At 36.8% G+C, this 16954-nt stretch overlaps 3 protein-coding genes across 3 annotated transcripts; 2 read left to right on the top strand and 1 right to left on the bottom strand.

The window, feature by feature from the left end:
- Positions 817–5165, top strand: LOC18774982 (histidinol-phosphate aminotransferase, chloroplastic). The gene is made up of 9 exons (XM_007205198.2): positions 817–1216; positions 2019–2102; positions 2271–2425; positions 2541–2638; positions 2800–2908; positions 3187–3344; positions 3816–3958; positions 4084–4224; positions 4863–5165. Exons 1-9 carry the CDS (start codon positions 980–982, stop codon positions 4992–4994), a joined length of 1257 nt encoding a protein of 418 aa, XP_007205260.1. The 5' UTR covers positions 817–979; the 3' UTR covers positions 4995–5165.
- On the top strand, positions 6653–11542 carry LOC18774071 (magnesium-transporting ATPase, P-type 1). The gene is made up of 8 exons (XM_007208035.2): positions 6653–7099; positions 7204–7320; positions 7692–7918; positions 8000–8211; positions 8318–8420; positions 8656–9026; positions 9553–10045; positions 10247–11542. Exons 1-8 carry the CDS (start codon positions 6940–6942, stop codon positions 11393–11395), a joined length of 2832 nt encoding a protein of 943 aa, XP_007208097.2. The 5' UTR covers positions 6653–6939; the 3' UTR covers positions 11396–11542.
- LOC18773939 (probable glucan 1,3-beta-glucosidase A) lies at positions 11448–16509 on the bottom strand. The gene is made up of 10 exons (XM_007207097.2): positions 16256–16509; positions 16000–16115; positions 15770–15889; positions 14915–15100; positions 14005–14163; positions 13288–13457; positions 13043–13195; positions 12256–12608; positions 11896–12075; positions 11448–11768 (listed from the first exon to the last, which is right to left on the bottom strand). The coding sequence occupies exons 1-10, from the start codon at positions 16329–16331 to the stop codon at positions 11683–11685; spliced, it is 1599 nt and encodes a 532-aa protein (XP_007207159.2). The 5' UTR covers positions 16332–16509; the 3' UTR covers positions 11448–11682.

Below are 16954 nucleotides of genomic sequence, written 5' to 3'. Positions count from 1 at the left end.
ATAGGAGTCGACTCTCCTCACCTCATCTCCATGGGCCACGCCTCTTCTCTTTTTTTGCCTTATAAATGACAGTTACATTTAGTAAGGTTGGAACTCGTAGTTCCCACGTTTATATCTTTGTTCCGACTCTTTTCTGTCCATGGCTTTACGCATCAGTTGCCACATAAGGTGGTCAGTTAAGGTAGTCAATGTTGTGTGTCTAAATAACATTACTCTTTCATATTAGGGTTCGAAATTCAACCACTAATCCCAATTTTTGAAGAACCCTAAACCCAAATGACCAATTTCAAGCCCTAATATGAAATTAGGGGAGTTCCAGACGAGCTTTTATGCTCAAGAATTTTGGGTTAACGAAATTGCCCCTTGCACCGTTAAAGAAATTGACAGGAACACTAACTTGTCCTTAAATTGCTACAAATACGAAACTACAGGATCAAAATTGACGGAATTGAAACTACAGGGTTAAAAGTAGTTGAAGTGCCAAACTACAAGGACCAAAAATGACTTTTAGCCAAAAAATTAGGGAGATTTTGGAAAAGGCCAAAGGAGAGAAATTTTTTTTAAAAGAAGCTAAAATAGACAAAATTACCCTTATTTAATTTTAGATTTCCTAAGGAATCCTTTACATTTGCATGTCTTTTGTTTGAAAGTTTAGAAGTCTTTCTGTCTTTTTTGAAAAAGTTTTGATTTTTTCCAAAAGTGAAAGTTTTTTTGTGGCTAAAACCTAAATTTACTAAAAAAGGTATCAATTACTATTTGTTTTACACGTGGCGCGAAAGCAATGGCTATTGGAAGGAAATCACATGTACCTTCCAACACCTAATCAATGGGTTCGGTTTGAGTAATACCGTTCAGCCCTAGGACATTTCCCTCCATTTGAATCATACCCGTTTCCGCCGCCGCCGCCACCAGTCAACAGCACAGGTTGTCACCGCCATCACCAACCTTCTCTCCGAGCCCTCATCCACCCGCGAGGTTAATGCTGATGGGTGTGATTGATATATACAACGCTTCCTCACTACGATTGACCAATATCAGCATCAGTCGCAGACCCAGTTGTGGAACTGAAGGGAACAAGAGGACGGTGGTGGCTATGGCTTCCACAACCCCTGTGCAGAAAAAAGTTAGTGAGGTTCAACAGCGTTTGACCGGTGACTCGTTCATTCGACCCCATTTGAGGAATTTGTCTCCTTATCAGTCCATTTTGCCATTTGAGGTATTTCAATCTAAGCGCATCCTTTTCCCTCTTTGAATCGATTTGAAGTCTTTTTTTTTGGAGTTTTGGTGAACGTTTCTGAGAAAAATGGTGAATGAGGTCTGAGCTAGACTTGATAATGCTTGATGCGGAGTTATAAAGCTCTTGCAATTTACTTTTTGGTGAAAATTGAGCTTATAGATAATTTTCTATTTTGTGTTTTAATTGTATATAACTTAAAAGGATGCAATGGCTGCATATAAGTTTCTTTTTGTTTCTCTCGATTCAGTTGTCTGTATAATGCATCTTATTTATAATTCAAGTTTGGCTTAAATTAGCCAGAAATTCAAGTTTGGTTGAGAAGTAATTTTCTGTGAACTAATATTTGATTTTAGCATCTGCAATGCATAATTAATATTAGTCAGAAATTTTTGAAAAATTTGAGCTGGAGTAGCCTGTTCTTAATAAACCTGGATTGAGTGCCAAAGAATCTCATGCTTGCATAATATATTTTCTTTTCTGCTTCAATGTACCTGATCTTGATTAATCTTAAATGTTATTTAAACAAGTAAAAGTTAGGTCTTTGTCCCGGTGGGGATCTTTCTCTGCTATTGTCGATGGTATTTTCAAAAATTAGTATTTATGCAGTCTGCTAAAGAAACGGTTAGTCTGGACTTTCTTTTTGTTTCTTCTGATTCCGGTGAATATGTATACATAATTGGTTCCATTATGATGGTTGTGTAGGTTGAATTAGACATCTCTCAATAACTATTTCAATTCGTAAATTTCTGGCCAACTAGTGACTAAGTTTCTTTGGCTACAGGTTTTGTCGGCCCAACTTGGAAGGAAGCCTGAGGACATTATCAAATTAGATGCAAATGAAAACCCTTATGGTCCTCCACCGGAGGTTAGTCATATGTGCCACTGTACTTGGTTTTTAAGCACAATAATTTTTTATACTACATATGATGTGGTGGTGTTATTTGTTTATCGGTTTCCAGCCTGTGTTAAGTGGCATCATGCCAAGCTTTTTAGACCCCTTTATGTCCTTACTGCAATTTCAGATTGTTTGTAGGTTTTTGAAGCTTTGGGTGCACTGAAATTCCCATATATCTATCCCGACCCTGAAAGCCGTCGGTTACGTGCTGCCCTTGCAAAGGATTCAGGGCTTGAATCTGATTATATTCTTGTTGGGTGTGGTGCGGATGAGCTCATTGATTTGATTATGAGGTTATAAATGAAACATTATGTTTGTATAAGATTCCAAACCATGCTATCCTTTTTTTTTTGTCTATCAGCCCCTGATTTTGTCTTTCCTGTGTCCTTGATTAAAATATTGCTGAAGATGTGTGCTTGATCCTGGTGACAAGATTGTTGACTGCCCTCCAACGTTCACAATGTATGAATTTGATGCTGCAGTAAATGGGGCTTCTGTCATTAAAGGTAAAGATGGCATTCTGCTTAATTTTTTTTTGGTAATTTTATCTTAGAATATTTTTAACTTTTTATCCTTGAATACAAATGAAACTTTTGGTACCGCAGCTCTTGTACTTTGATGTACAGTATGTGTGTATAATCTGTAACTGTTCAATGGAACCCTGCAGTGCCAAGGAAGTCGGATTTTAGCTTGGATGTTGATGTCATTTCAGAAGTTGTTGTACAGGAAAAACCTAAATGCATATTCCTAACTTCTCCCAACAATCCAGATGGGAGGTAACTGAAACTTGTTTCTTTCCGTGCATAGTTTTGTTATTCTTATGTCCCAAGATTGAAATGAGGGCGCTTGTGTGTTTTATATTATACAGTCCATTAATGAAACTGTCTAGGCTACACACTGAAAAAAATTATTAATAAAATGGATAATCTATGGTATTAAGATTTGGAATTTGATTCTGAAGACTTTTTTTTTCCTTTTATATTAACAGAAACTGTATGGTTTCTATAATATGAATTTTACACTAATTTTTCTTGTTCTACCTATTCTATGGCAGTATAATCAGTGACGAGATTCTCTTGAAAGTCCTTGAGCTTCCTGTACTGGTGGTGCTGGATGAAGCATATATTGAGTTTTCAGGACTTGAATCACGGATGCAGTGGGTGAAAAAGCATGAGAATCTAATTGTACTTCGGACTTTTAGCAAACGAGCTGGTATTCTTGATCTTAAATTTCTTGTTATAATTCTGGTTGGGTACTATTAACAGTAAATTTCTAGCAATAAGATTTTTGTGATATGTTTAGGTACTATTTAGCCTGTCAATAAATTTCTACTGACAATATTTTGGTATCAAGCCTGTCAATAAGTTTCTAGTGAAAATATTCTATGAACAACAATTTCTTGTTTTCTTTTGTGAAATCATTTTCTTTTGAGAACTTGTATGTTGGTCGATATAATTTTGTTTCGGTACTGTTGACCCTGTTAATAAAAGAATTTATGATCGCAGTGGCATGGTTTTGGCAATACAAACTATAGTTCTCCTTTGGTACTGTTGGACCTGCTAATCAATTTCCAGTAACAGGATTTGCAATCCAAACTTTCATGTGTTGTATAAATTTTTAGTTTGTTAGTTTCAACCTTTTTTGTAAATGGTTAAATTTTTGTGGAATGTGACAATGGTGCAGGCTTAGCTGGACTCCGCGTGGGATATGGAGCATTTCCATTGACCATCATTGAATATCTTTGGAGAGCAAAGCAACCATATAATGTGTCTGTTACTGCTGAAGTTTCTGCTTGTGCAGCATTGCAGAATCCCACCTATCTAGAGGTTATGAATCTTTGGATTTCTCCCGTTCCTGTTAATCTTAATAATTGAACTATGTCAAGACTAGGTGCGAGAAGGTATCATGTATGCTTGTCACTATATTTAATATGGGTTTCAACATGTACCAGACTGTGAAAGACGCTTTGCTACAAGAAAGGGAGAGGCTTTACAACCTTCTAAAGGAGCTGCCATTTCTCAACCCATATCCAAGCTATTCCAATTTTATTCTTTGTGAGGTTACATCGGGAGTGGATGCTAAGAAGCTGAAGGTAGTTTTTTACTTCTTATAGCATGGCATCATCATCTTAGAAAACTTTTGGTTCTGCACCCAATGTGTTGCAATCCACCAATTCATATTGTTAGGGTTTCAGTAATAGGGGACTGAAATGAAAGCTTCAGTATTATAGAATTCTTGGAATATCCGCAGTTTTAGTAGTTCCCCTAAGTTGGAGTGTATTCCTGGTTGGACTAGTTATGAAAGCCAAAAGTCATATATTTCAATAAATAACAAGTTGTATGAAATATAATAGAAGTAATGAAGATTTCTCTAGGGAGTATATGATGCAATTCTTAGCTACACTTCACAGGGCTTGTCAAGTACTATTTAACAGGGCTTGCTAAGAATAGAGAATGTAGATTCTCAAAAAAGAATAGAGAACCTGAGAACACATTCAAACCGAATGCTAGAAACGATGTCAATTGTAAATTAGAAAGACGGCCCTGAACCTTTTGGTGTTACCGAAGACAGTTTGAGGTTGTATCATGTGCTATATATCGGGTTTGACTCATGGGCAGCCCAGAAAAATGGTTCTTAACCTGCTATTCACCACTAAAACTTGTATAACGTTTGAATCATGTACTCCTCTGTATTTCGTTTGAACATTCTATGGTTTCAATTTTGATACAGGAGGACCTAGCAAAAATGGGTGTGATGATTCGTCACTACAACAACAAAGAGTTGAGGGGTTATGTTCGCATATCTGTCGGGAAGCCTGAACACACGGATACATTGATTGATTGCCTCAGACGCTTGTCTTAACGCAGTACCTTTGTTAGGCATCACTATGTGCAGATTGAATACATTAATAAGCCTTGTACTTTTTATCAGATTGAATTATATATGTGACTAATTCCATATGATAGAGATATTATATGCGTGTCTTAATTACCAGGAGGCAAAATAGTCTACAGAATTCACTCTTTCCTGTTATGGCTCCTTCAAACAGTTTTCTTCGTTTCACTGCAGTGAGTGAAGGATAGGAGTATGGAACCTCATTTGTTTCTGAAAGGCCAAAGATTCCAGGGTACATTGCATTGCATATAAATTTAAAAAAATGTAACCAGAATATCCGCAAAAAATAAAATAAAATAAGAACTAGAAACTCATTTATGATCATGGCAATCTCAATCATGTTTCGGATTTGTTAACCACTAGAATGGTTCTCCAAGATGCAAATATTAATTCTTAATCATACTATACATAATGTAACTTTTTTCATTTTGAATCGAACTCTTGACTTATTCTAATTCTAATCTATTATCCCACATTCCCTCGCCAGCCAACGGAGCTAATTCCGATGACTTGAGAAAATAGTAACTTTCACATCATATTAAAGGGAAAGAAGAAAAAGTGTCGTTAAAAAAGTAGAAAAGAAGTAACATTTCACAAATAATACCAAACTATTGGGTTATCAAAGTAAAATGCGGTCAATGTTTCAAAGAGAAAAAAAAAAATGCTGCCAATGACTCAAATTGTATGCCCAAAAATGTATAGTATATTACTATTAGTTATATAGTACAAGCCAGAATGAAGAATTACAGAAACGACAAAATCACAACACCCATTTTCTGGTGTAAAAGCAGAATGAAAATAAGAAATTATTATGTTGTCAGCTCTCAGCTTATTGGTTCACAGTGTCTGACCCCAAATACTTTAAATGTCCTGCCTCTGCTCTGCATGATTTCATGATGGGCAACATAATCATTATTGATCACCTACTTAAAATTAGTTAAGTATGGCTAATCATGTATTCTTAAAGGACACAGAATTATATAACTTTAACACTTGGATGCTGGATAAATTTTGTTTGTTTATTGTTCTCAAATGTTTAAACTATTTTAAATAAGGATGAAAAAGTAACTAAGATATAACTTTTGATGCCGTTTTTACTTTGAATTGAGGAAATTATGAATCAGAGAAATTTTCAGTTGGAATTGGAGTATGAATTGTGGTGAAACCTGCATACTTTTTGATTCTGTATGTGTGATAAGAAAGTCATTATTTGGGGAAATAATCACTAAGAGAGAGAGAAGAAATTAGAATTAAATTACATATTGTGACGTAATAAATTTATATTTTTTAATTTTGTATGTGTGTTGATAAACGCAGATGACATCAATAATATTAATTATTTCGTTCTCATTCTATTTATTTTTTATGCTTTTTCTTTTAATGTGTTTCTCGTGTACTTCATTATTAATTTACCAAAAAAAAAAAGGGGGGATTTTATTTACTTTAAAAACCAATCAACCCAGCTTTTAACTTTGAAGTTTATGTCTGGGTTATATATGTCTGGGTTGAGTGCGCTATGACTTGGTTGACAGATATCTCAACAGGACAAATCTGTCTTGACAACTGGCAAATGACTTTGGGAGAGTCAGTAACTCAGCCAACTTTATAACCAACCTAACCGTCGTCTGTAGTCTGGTAGTTGAAGCTACGAGGGGAAAGTCCTAGAGAGAGAAACTGATCCTAAAACCTCAGGAGAAGCAAAGAAGCTCCAAAAAACCACCCAAAATTCACACACAATTTATTTGTTTATCTCCTGTCTCTCTCTCCCTCTACCTTCTCTTCAAAGATCCAATCTTCAGACAGACCCTCCAATAAAAATGCCGACTTTCTCATCTTCTTCTTCTCACTTGTCCTCAGTCAGAAAATTGATGTCTCTCTCTCATTCCCAACTGCTACTGCTTAATTTTGTAACATGGGCTGGTTCAAAATCCCCTCCATTTTTACTTCATATAAGCACACCCCCCTTCCTTACTACAACCCAGCTCGCCAAAACTTGGTAAACAAATCCGAAACCCAGAAGGATGGCGCCGCCAACAAGGTCTTTCGATTTTTGCGCAGGCTTATGTCTGGAGGTTTGTTGAAGTTTTTTGCTTATTCTGCTTTTATGCATGAATGGATTTTCTCTTATTGGAGCTATTTCTGATGTGGGATTGTGCTGTTTCTGTGGAATGTGCAGGAAAAATTGATGGAGGGTCAAGGACTGAGGCAGAGGAGAAGCTCTACGCTTGGTTATACGCCTTGGCGCAGTCTGACAAGGATATGGTTTTCGAGTATGTTCGATCCACAGAAAGGGGTTAGTGTCCTTAGTTACTCACCTTAATTATCTGTTCTGTTTTTAGCCAAAGTTATTAGGGAATGAGAACTTTGAGATTTGTTTTTCTGATAGATGCAAGTGTGTTTGTAAAAGAGACTGACTGAATGTATTACATGGTTGTCTCCATTGTTATACGGATGGTGATCCATAAAATGTATGGGGAAGTTAGTTGAATTTGAATTGCTTTATGAAATGCCAAGATATAGGCAAATTTCTCAGTTGAATTTGATAATTATAAGGCTAGGTTGGTACATTTTGCAGTATTTTCATGTAAGCACGAATTATAAGGCTAAAAGAAGTTGTAGCTCCTCGCAATCGTATAATAGCTCTGGAGTTTCGCTTCGCTGCAGGATTAAGCTTTGCTGAAGCTGAAAGGAGATTGAAGGAAAACGGACCGAATGTTCCTATTGATTATTCTTTTCCAAGCTGGTGGCATATTTTGTGGAATGCTTTCTTCCATCCTTTCAATATCATATTGATTGTCTTGTCTGTAATCTCATACTTTACGAGCGACAGCCCGAATGGATGTATCATGCTTGTTTTGGTTTTCATAAGTGTCTCCCTCCGATTCTATCAGGTATGTCTTGCTTAGTTTGTTCAATCAAACAGGGTCCATATCTTTCAATCAAATGAGATTGATTTTCCATGTTCCTTTCAGGAATATGGCAGTTCAAAAGCGGCCATGAAGCTTTCAGAATTTGTAAGGTGCCCAGTCAAAGTTCAAAGATGTGCAGGTAGAGTTTACCAGACGGAGCTAGTGGTACAGATTGACCAAAGAGATGTCGTTCCTGGTGACATTGTCATTTTTGAACCTGGAGACCTTTTTCCTGGTGATGTGAGATTGTTATCTTCGAAACACCTTGTCGTAAGGTACAGTGCCTATAAAGCTTTCTGTCTTATAAATGATTATTTTTGAGTTCTTTTATGTCATTCTTCCTCTTTTAGATTAAGTGATCACTCCATGCTTCTTGAACAGCCAGTCATCATTAACAGGAGAGTCTTGGACAACTGAAAAAACTGCTGATATCAGAGAAGATCAAAGCACTCCATTGCTTGATCTGAAGAATATTTGCTTCATGGTATGTACAGTAAGGCCTTAAATTGTTCAAATTATGCCGGACCATTTCAATACCGTACGCGTAACATCAGAGGTTGCAACTCTTAAATTTAAAAGGTTTGGGATTAAGACTTCATTAATGGGATTTCTTTCAAAAATGTCATGATTAAGTAGGAATTTCCTGCTTAATATGTGTTGGTAATATTGCATGTTACTGAACAATTATATAATTCCCTGCTGTTATATAAAAAATTCAGGGGACGAATGTGGTATCAGGTGGCGGAACTGGTCTAGTGGTTTCCACTGGATCTAAGACATACATGAGCACCATGTTTTCAAACATAGGGAAGAAGCAACCACCAAATGATTTTGAGGATGGTGTCCGCCGCATATCTTACGTGCTGGTTGCTGTTATGCTAGTTGCAGTCACCGTCATAGTTGTAATTGACTACACTACATCTCATGATCTGACTGCGAGCTTCCTTTTTGGAATCTCGGTAGCAAGTGCACTAACTCCTCAAATGCTTCCCCTCATTGTTAACACAAGTCTTGCAAAAGGAGCACTTGCTATGGCCAAAGACAGATGCATAATCAAAAGCTTATCTGCAATACGAGACATGGGATCTATGTGAGTATATACATAACTATATATATATGGACATATTTGTGTGGAAGGATAAATCTTACCACAAACTGATGAGTGCCTGAAATGATGATGATTTGGTGGCTTTTGGAATGGATAGAATCGGGGGGTGATGTTGACTTAAGAGTGTTAGATTCAGATATTGACACTCAAATTCACCGGTACTTGACTACATGATGTTAAACGGAAGGGGACCCATTGTGGCTCTCAATCCAATTCTCTTTTATGCTGAAATGGAGATATAGTAAAAAACTTGACAAATTGTAATGTAGAGCAATGCCTGATCTGAATTTCAGAAAACTATTTTAAGTGTTGCATTGTGCTATCCTGAAATTCTCTTGCGTAATAGAATTGTAGCAGCCAACTTGCCTTCCATTTGCAGAAAACATGAAAGAAAACTAGGTAGAATATGTACTCTTGCATATCGCTTTATCATTTTCTGAAATTTATTGTCATAGAGGTTTTTGAACTTGAACTTCCATATTAATTGGTTGTGTTCTCTTTGTTACAGGGATATCTTATGCTTTGACAAGACTGGTACACTCACCATGAACCGTGCAATAATGGTTAATCATCTTGACAGCTTGGGGTTATCCAAAGAAAAGGTTTTACAGTTTGCTTTCCTTAGCTCCTATTTCAAGACCGATCAGAAGTATCCACTCGACGATGCAATTCTGGCACATGTATATACCAATGGATACAGATTCCAGCCATCCAAGTGGCAGAAATTAGATGAGATTCCTTTTGATTTCATAAGAAGAAGAGTGTCTATTATCATGGAAAGAGAAGCAGAAGACAAAAGCCGTCATAGTTTTGAGAGAGTCATGGTGACAAAAGGAGCTCTGGAAGAAGTAATGAAAATTTGTTCTTCTATAGAGGATGTTGACAGCGGCACAAATATAACGTTCACTTCTGAACGCTACCAAAGGATTTTAAATATGGTTGAAGAAATAAGCAATGAGGGACTAGGAGTTATAGGAGTAGCAATAAAGAGCCTTGATACGGTATGTCTGGATTTCTTTCTTACTCAACTTCTGCATTTAATGAGTTCAAGTGCATTTGCTTCTTTCAAAATTTTATATAAAGTCCTTGACCTTGGTATTTGCTGAACTCGATCAGAGATGTGAGAACGGCACACCAAAAAGAAAAAGATTTCTGCTACCTTTATAATGTTTACTAACATGAATTTTTTTGTGATAATGCAGGAAACAAGTTATCAGCGCAAAGACAATGATGAAACTTTTGAATCAGACATGGTTTTCCTAGGCCTCATAACGTTTTTTGACCCACCCAAGGACTCAGCAAAGCAAGCTTTGTGGCGGCTGGCAGAGAAGGGAGTGAAAGCAAAAGTACTAACAGGTGACTCTCTCTCCCTAGCTATAAGAGTTTGCAAGGAAGTTGGTATCAGAACAACCCATGTAGTTACAGGGCCAGAGCTTGAGCTACTCAACCAGGAGTCATTTCATGAGACCGTTAAAAGAGCAACAGTACTAGCTCGACTCACCCCAACGCAGAAACTCCGAGTTGTGCAGTCGTTGCAGACGGTTGGTAATCACATTGTTGGCTTCTTGGGGGATGGAGTAAATGACTCGCTTGCCCTGGATGCAGCCAATGTTGGTATATCAGTTGATTCAGCAGCATCAGTTGCAAAAGACTTTGCTGACATTATCTTACTGGAGAAAGACCTTAATGTCCTCATCGCCGGCGTTGAGCATGGTCGGCTCACATTTGGGAACACAATGAAGTACATAAAAATGTCAGTTATAGCCAACCTAGGAAGCGTTCTCTCAATTCTCATAGCAACCGTGTGCCTCAAGTATGAACCGTTGACTCCTCGACAGCTTCTTACACAGAACTTCTTGTATAGTGTGGGCCAGATTGCAATCCCATGGGACAAAATGGAAGAAGATGCTGTAAAAGTCCCACAAAAATGGTCCCAGAAAGGCTTACCCATGTTCATTTTGTGGAATGGCCCTGTATGTACTATCTTTGATGTAAGCGCACTTCTGTTCCTTTGGTTCTATTATAAGGCAGATGGTGTGGATGACAGTATGTTCTTCCATTCTGCTTGGTTCATTGAAGGGCTTCTCATGCAGACTCTAATTATCCACCTGATCCGGACCGAGAAAATTCCCTTCATTCAGGACCTTGCCTCATGGCCTGTGCTCTGTTCTACAGTTCTGATTTCTGCCATTGGAATTGCAATTCCGTTCACACCAATTGGGGACGTGATGGGATTTGTTGAGCTTCCATTATCCTACTTTGGATTTTTGTTGGTGCTTTTTATAGGATATCTTTTTGTTGGCCAGGTGGTCAAGAGAATCTACATTATGATTTATAAAAGATGGCTTTAGTTAACTAGAAGAGTGATTTTAGATGAGATTCATGTTTTGCACAGTAGTGTGAGAGATTAGGAAGAAAATTCTCTCATATATCATTGACAAAGAGTGTAATACATATAGCCTCAAATTTGTTACAGAATCATTGACATTTTCTGTCCTTCCACAATTTTATTGGATCTGCAATTTTGCAAAACAATATGAAAAAATATGAATGTGATGGTTGAGCAGAAACGAAGAGAATCTGCATTTAGATATTTCTCTCCAAGTGGTGAGCCGTGATGTATTTCAGGTATGATTTGTCACAAAGTATGATGCAGACAGAACAACACATACATCAAGCCCAGCAACACTAAACCGTTAACATTCTGTTTCTTGGGTGAATTACCTGCATAGATATAAATAATTTTCTGCTAACATGGTTGATGTAATCAAAGACTAATTGAGTACGGTTTACGTGTGTGCCTGCATTGGTGATGTTATAGCAAAAAGAACAAATAAGTCTAGGCAATTACCCAATTGGAGATAGTTGTTCCTAATGTTCCATTCAAAATCCCAGTGTGGTCTGTCATTTTTCAATGTCCAGTAAGCCCATCCAAAGGAAGCAGCATTATAAACCTCTAACTGGACCCTCCCAAATTCTTGATAATCTTTCTGAGAGCCGCTTGTCACGTTCCACTCATTCACCCACTCTCCTACAAACAAATCCAGTTTTCAACTATTATAGCTCATACTACTTGAAACCTATAGAAGATAAGTTTTCAGATAAAAAAATCTTGATAACTTATAGGCTCGGATTTCATACCAGAACCAAAATATAAGACCTTGAAGTGAAAAAAGTTTTCAGGTGAAGGGAATTGGGAATATTGCCTTACCAATAAAAACAAGTGGACCATTTGCACTGTTCAGGGCCTCCAATTGAGTTTCCCTGCTCTTGTATATGAATTGTATATTATCCACAGCGCTCATATTAACAAAGAAATTATCAAAAAGATTGTAATAATGCAAATCCACCACTAGATTACGTGAGCCTATGTTAGCATGATAAACTTCCGATGGATCTGCATTGCCAATTCTTTGGCAAACTATTACATAAGCTGTTGATGAGTGTTTCCGAACAGTTTGATAGCCTTGATTGTAATATGAAACTAAAATATCCAACGGAACTGTAGCTGCAGATGGTTCATTTAGAAGCTCAATTCCCAGCAGAGCAGGATGTCTTGCATACCTGCAAATGAAAGAAGTCATGTTGGGCATGCTTGAACTATTGAGGGGCCCTGAATTAAAGCAGTAGATATATTCAAATGCTTCAAAGCTACAAAGTGTAAGGAAAACAAAAATGGAGATTACTTTCAGGCGTGTTAGCGAACATTGTTTGATATAAAATATTACGAGGAAAACCTAGAACACGTTTGCAACTTGCATAACATGTGTCTAGACATGTGAGGTTGTGTGTGAGAAACACAGAATGAATTGGCATCCCTGAATTGCACACTCAAAGATTCAGGATGGTAAATTAGTGGCAAATTACGAAATGCTTTACATGCTTACCATCCGCCATTATAATTTTATCTGTTAAATAATATTCAAAGGCATATGCAAGTGTGTAACTCTCTAAGAGGTTACAGAGTGTAGCAATTCAAAAACACATCAAAAACATACCTGGAAGCTAGAAAATCTATAACGTGCAGTGTTTGTGAAATGTAATCTGGATTAGGCCAGTCTGATGAACCATCTCTACTAGCACTATGTTCCATCCCGTTCTGGGAGCCAGGAGCCGCATGAAGGTCAATTATGCACTTAATATTATAGGCTCTGCAGGACAGTTCTAATGTATGACATCAGAACTGAATGTGATGTTTTAATTATTAATAGTCTGAACAGAATTAGGTGAAAGAAAGACCTACTGTGCCCATGAGAATGCATTATCTAGAGCTTCCAAAGTTCCACCAATAAATGGTGCGGGAGGATCAGGATCATAAGCAATCCACCAGCCAACAGGAATCCTCACAGTGTTTATTCCATGTTTATACAGAAAATTGAAATCTCCTATAGTGATGAAACTGTTTCTATGTCTCTACAGTTTAAAAAGGTCCCAATATCAAATAAAAAATCAGAAGAAAAAAGCAATAGGAATCAGATGCTCTCATCAAACAAGTATAATGCCCGAATATTCAAATTTACACACAAGAACATATAATCATTTGGCACTGACCAATGAAGACAATATCCACAAATATAACAGAACAAGAAACTTGAGGAAGCAAAAGTAGATGACAGCCAAATTCAGATGCCAAATATGTGCAGACAAGGAATAAATAGGTACTAAAATTGCAAGGGTCAAATCCTAAAAATGTTTGAATATCTTTTCTATCATCTGTATTTCAGTAAAATTTATTCTCCCATTTTGAACATTGCTCTGCCATTAATAGAATCAATAAAGTAAAAGAAAAGCATATTATACACATCCTTCTAATTGTTTCCCTTTTTCTAGATTTGAAAATTATTGCCGCTTTGATTCTGACATGTATGTGCATACCATTCAAAAAAGTTAATCAAATCAAATAATATAGAGGATGTAAATCACCCATTATAATGGCAGCTAGAAAGTAACATACAGTTACCTTAAGAACCTCTTTGGCCTTATTGTGTGCATATCCATTTGCCAGCTGGTAATCTCCATGCAAATTATTAGAAACAATGGTCATTTCAAATGTGGCTGCATTATCATCCCATCCTGGCTTCCCTGGATAGTCTGCGATGAGCTGATTTTCCACTGTAGCCTGCAGTTGATAATGCTTTATTATTTAATTCTTAGACAGTCACAGTCTATAAGGAAGCAATCAACAATGAGATAATGATTCTTAGGTGCCATGTCAATAGATCCCTAGCAAAATAAATATTCATAAAGTCAGCCCCATGCTAAGTGGTGACATGAATATTTTAAGGGCATACTAGAGAACTTTTTCTACGCATTCCTTTGGTAATGACATTGTGGAAAAATTTCTCAAATGTTCATAAATCTTAAGAAAAATATAAACTGTAATTGGATAATTAGGGATTCACTCGCTTCACAGAAATTTCATGACAGAAATTTCATGCAAGCCAAACAATTGAAATTTTCTTGGAATAAGTCACCTTCAGAAGATTTTTTCTCCTTTGAGTCATTTCTTCAAAACAAATGGAGCAATGGAGCATAAGAATCTCAATTACCCTGATTCAAATTTCTCTTAAATTTAACTGAAAATTCTGAAAAACATCATCCTTACTTGACATATCAACTTATACAAAATGTTTAAATCAGAAAATTAACTATCCCAAAATATAAATGATTTCCCAACATAAATATTTCATGCTGAGAAATCCGAGATTGACAACTGTTTCACAACAGCTGAAAAATTCTATAGTCGAAGGTTTTAAACCTGCTTTTAGATGAATAGTGGTAGAACTAATAGCATGAAAACACATAATTCCTCACTCTAAACGTAATAATGTGGGTCTTCTTCATCCTTTTCACAGTAGAAAGGATCATACCTGCAAATACGTACCACTCATTGTTTTGATGTGAACTCTGTCATTGTTATATTTTTCAATGTAAAAGGTTTCTAATGTTGAAGGTGATTCTGCAGTTGCAGAAAAAGAGCAACCTTCGCCATCGCATGTTAGAAACTGGCCCTGCAAGGTGCGGAATTGAAATTCTGATTCAGAAACTCTCCATAACTGCAAGAGAACAGAAAACACATAGCATAAGCATGAGTAACATGAACCAAAATAAACTGAGGACCTCAATTTTCTAGAGTCCAATAAGCATATATTTATAGTATATATAGTTAACTCCCCTGCCTTATAATACAGAAACCAGAAAGAAGAGAGAGAGAGAGAGAGAGAGAGAGAGAGAGAGAGAGAGAGAGAGAGAAGCTATTTTGAACTGTAACTATGTAATAAACGGATTTTTATTTTCATTACCAACTCAAAAATCTCATACTACTAACGCTGAAAAGTCTTTATCTATAAAGAGCTAAATGTAAGGTATTTGATATGCCAAAGGTTTTACCTTATGCTAATCATGTAGCAAACTCTACCAAGTTAGGATAAGGGTTGCTAGCTCTTTCATGAAACCAGTGGCCCCTTTACCTAACAACCGCTTCAGATTTCTGAAAAGGGGATTGAGAGGAAAGATAGTTTTTGCATGAATGTTTTTCAGTTCTTTCAAATCATTATGGTTCTAGTCTGTCCCTCCTATTTCTGGGGAAAAACTGAGCATAAGGGCTTAGGAAGTGAGCAAAAGGGATTAATGGATACTTTTAATCGGACAAGACTCAAGATCTATTTATAAGTTAACAATCAACAGAAAACTACTGGCATAAACTATTTGATCAGGCATCGTACCGTAAAGGTTTCCCATGAAGATGCAACATCTCTACTAACCGAGACGTTCATCCCTCCCCCATTCTCTGCAGAGACATACTTCTCCAAAGTCACTGACTTCAGTTGTACCTGTGTTCCATCCTACATTTCAATATCCACAAATGGGTCAGCTGAAACAATAACGAAAACCCAGAAGAAAAAAAATAAAAGAACTCTGAAAATAAAACTAGAAAACTAGAAAGAAAACTCACCAGCATGTCTCCATTGGGAATGCCATCAAAAAGTGAAGGCTTAATCCAACCTTCCACAACCAACCATCCTCCCAAGTTCACTCCTCTCACTTTGGAGTCCCCATGCAATCCCTCCACTTGGATCAACAATTACAACATATAACATTTAGAAAGCAAAAGAGAATGAATTCTGCTTCATATTGATATGTTACAAGATTGGGCATGTTCAAGACAGAACCAAATAAATCAAAAAATTGAAGCATTGGAGTTCACCTACCTGAGTATACTCCGGAGAAGATGAGCCAAGAGCAAAGTAGAAATGTGCATACCCATTTGGTAAGAACAAGTTCCATGAAGAATGCTGGCTTCAAAAGCACCGAGAAAGCACAAATATAGAATCCATCCGCAACGAAAGATAAACCCCAATAAAGTAGAGAGCTTATTTTAACCCCCAAAACCCCACCTGGGAGAATCGTTGTAGTTCCTTCCTTATCACCCAATTTATATACCAAATTCAACTTTGTAGACAAGCACAAAGATCACTAGCAATGCTCTTCACATTAATTTAATTTAACATAGGCTTAATTGTTACACTGCAACCTAAAATAATGCAACTCTCATTTTTCCCTCTTAAAGACTTTTCCGTACCAAGGTTTGATGTTCCACATTGTTCTTTACCGTCAATTCTATCCAAACGTCCTTTTAAGTTTGACGATGTAGCAGAGGTGTTTTAGTATTTTTGTGCACCTAGGTAATTTACTCTAATTTGAGTGGGTCATGTGGCAAAGTGAAGACCACCTCCAATATAGATAAAAAATTAATTAAAAAATAATTATTTTAAAAATTAAAATACAAACATAAATTGAAAAAGAAAAATAAACCTTCTCCCCAGTCGCACCAATCCACCCCCACCACCTTCTTCTCAGCGCTAATCTAAAACCCATAGAATCCCAGTGCCATACCATTCATCTACTTC

This window comes from Prunus persica, chromosome G6 (assembly GCF_000346465.2).
Source record: "Prunus persica cultivar Lovell chromosome G6, Prunus_persica_NCBIv2, whole genome shotgun sequence".
Lineage (NCBI taxonomy): Eukaryota > Viridiplantae > Streptophyta > Magnoliopsida > Rosales > Rosaceae > Prunus > Prunus persica.
This window is presented reverse-complemented; position numbering and strand designations above follow the sequence as displayed.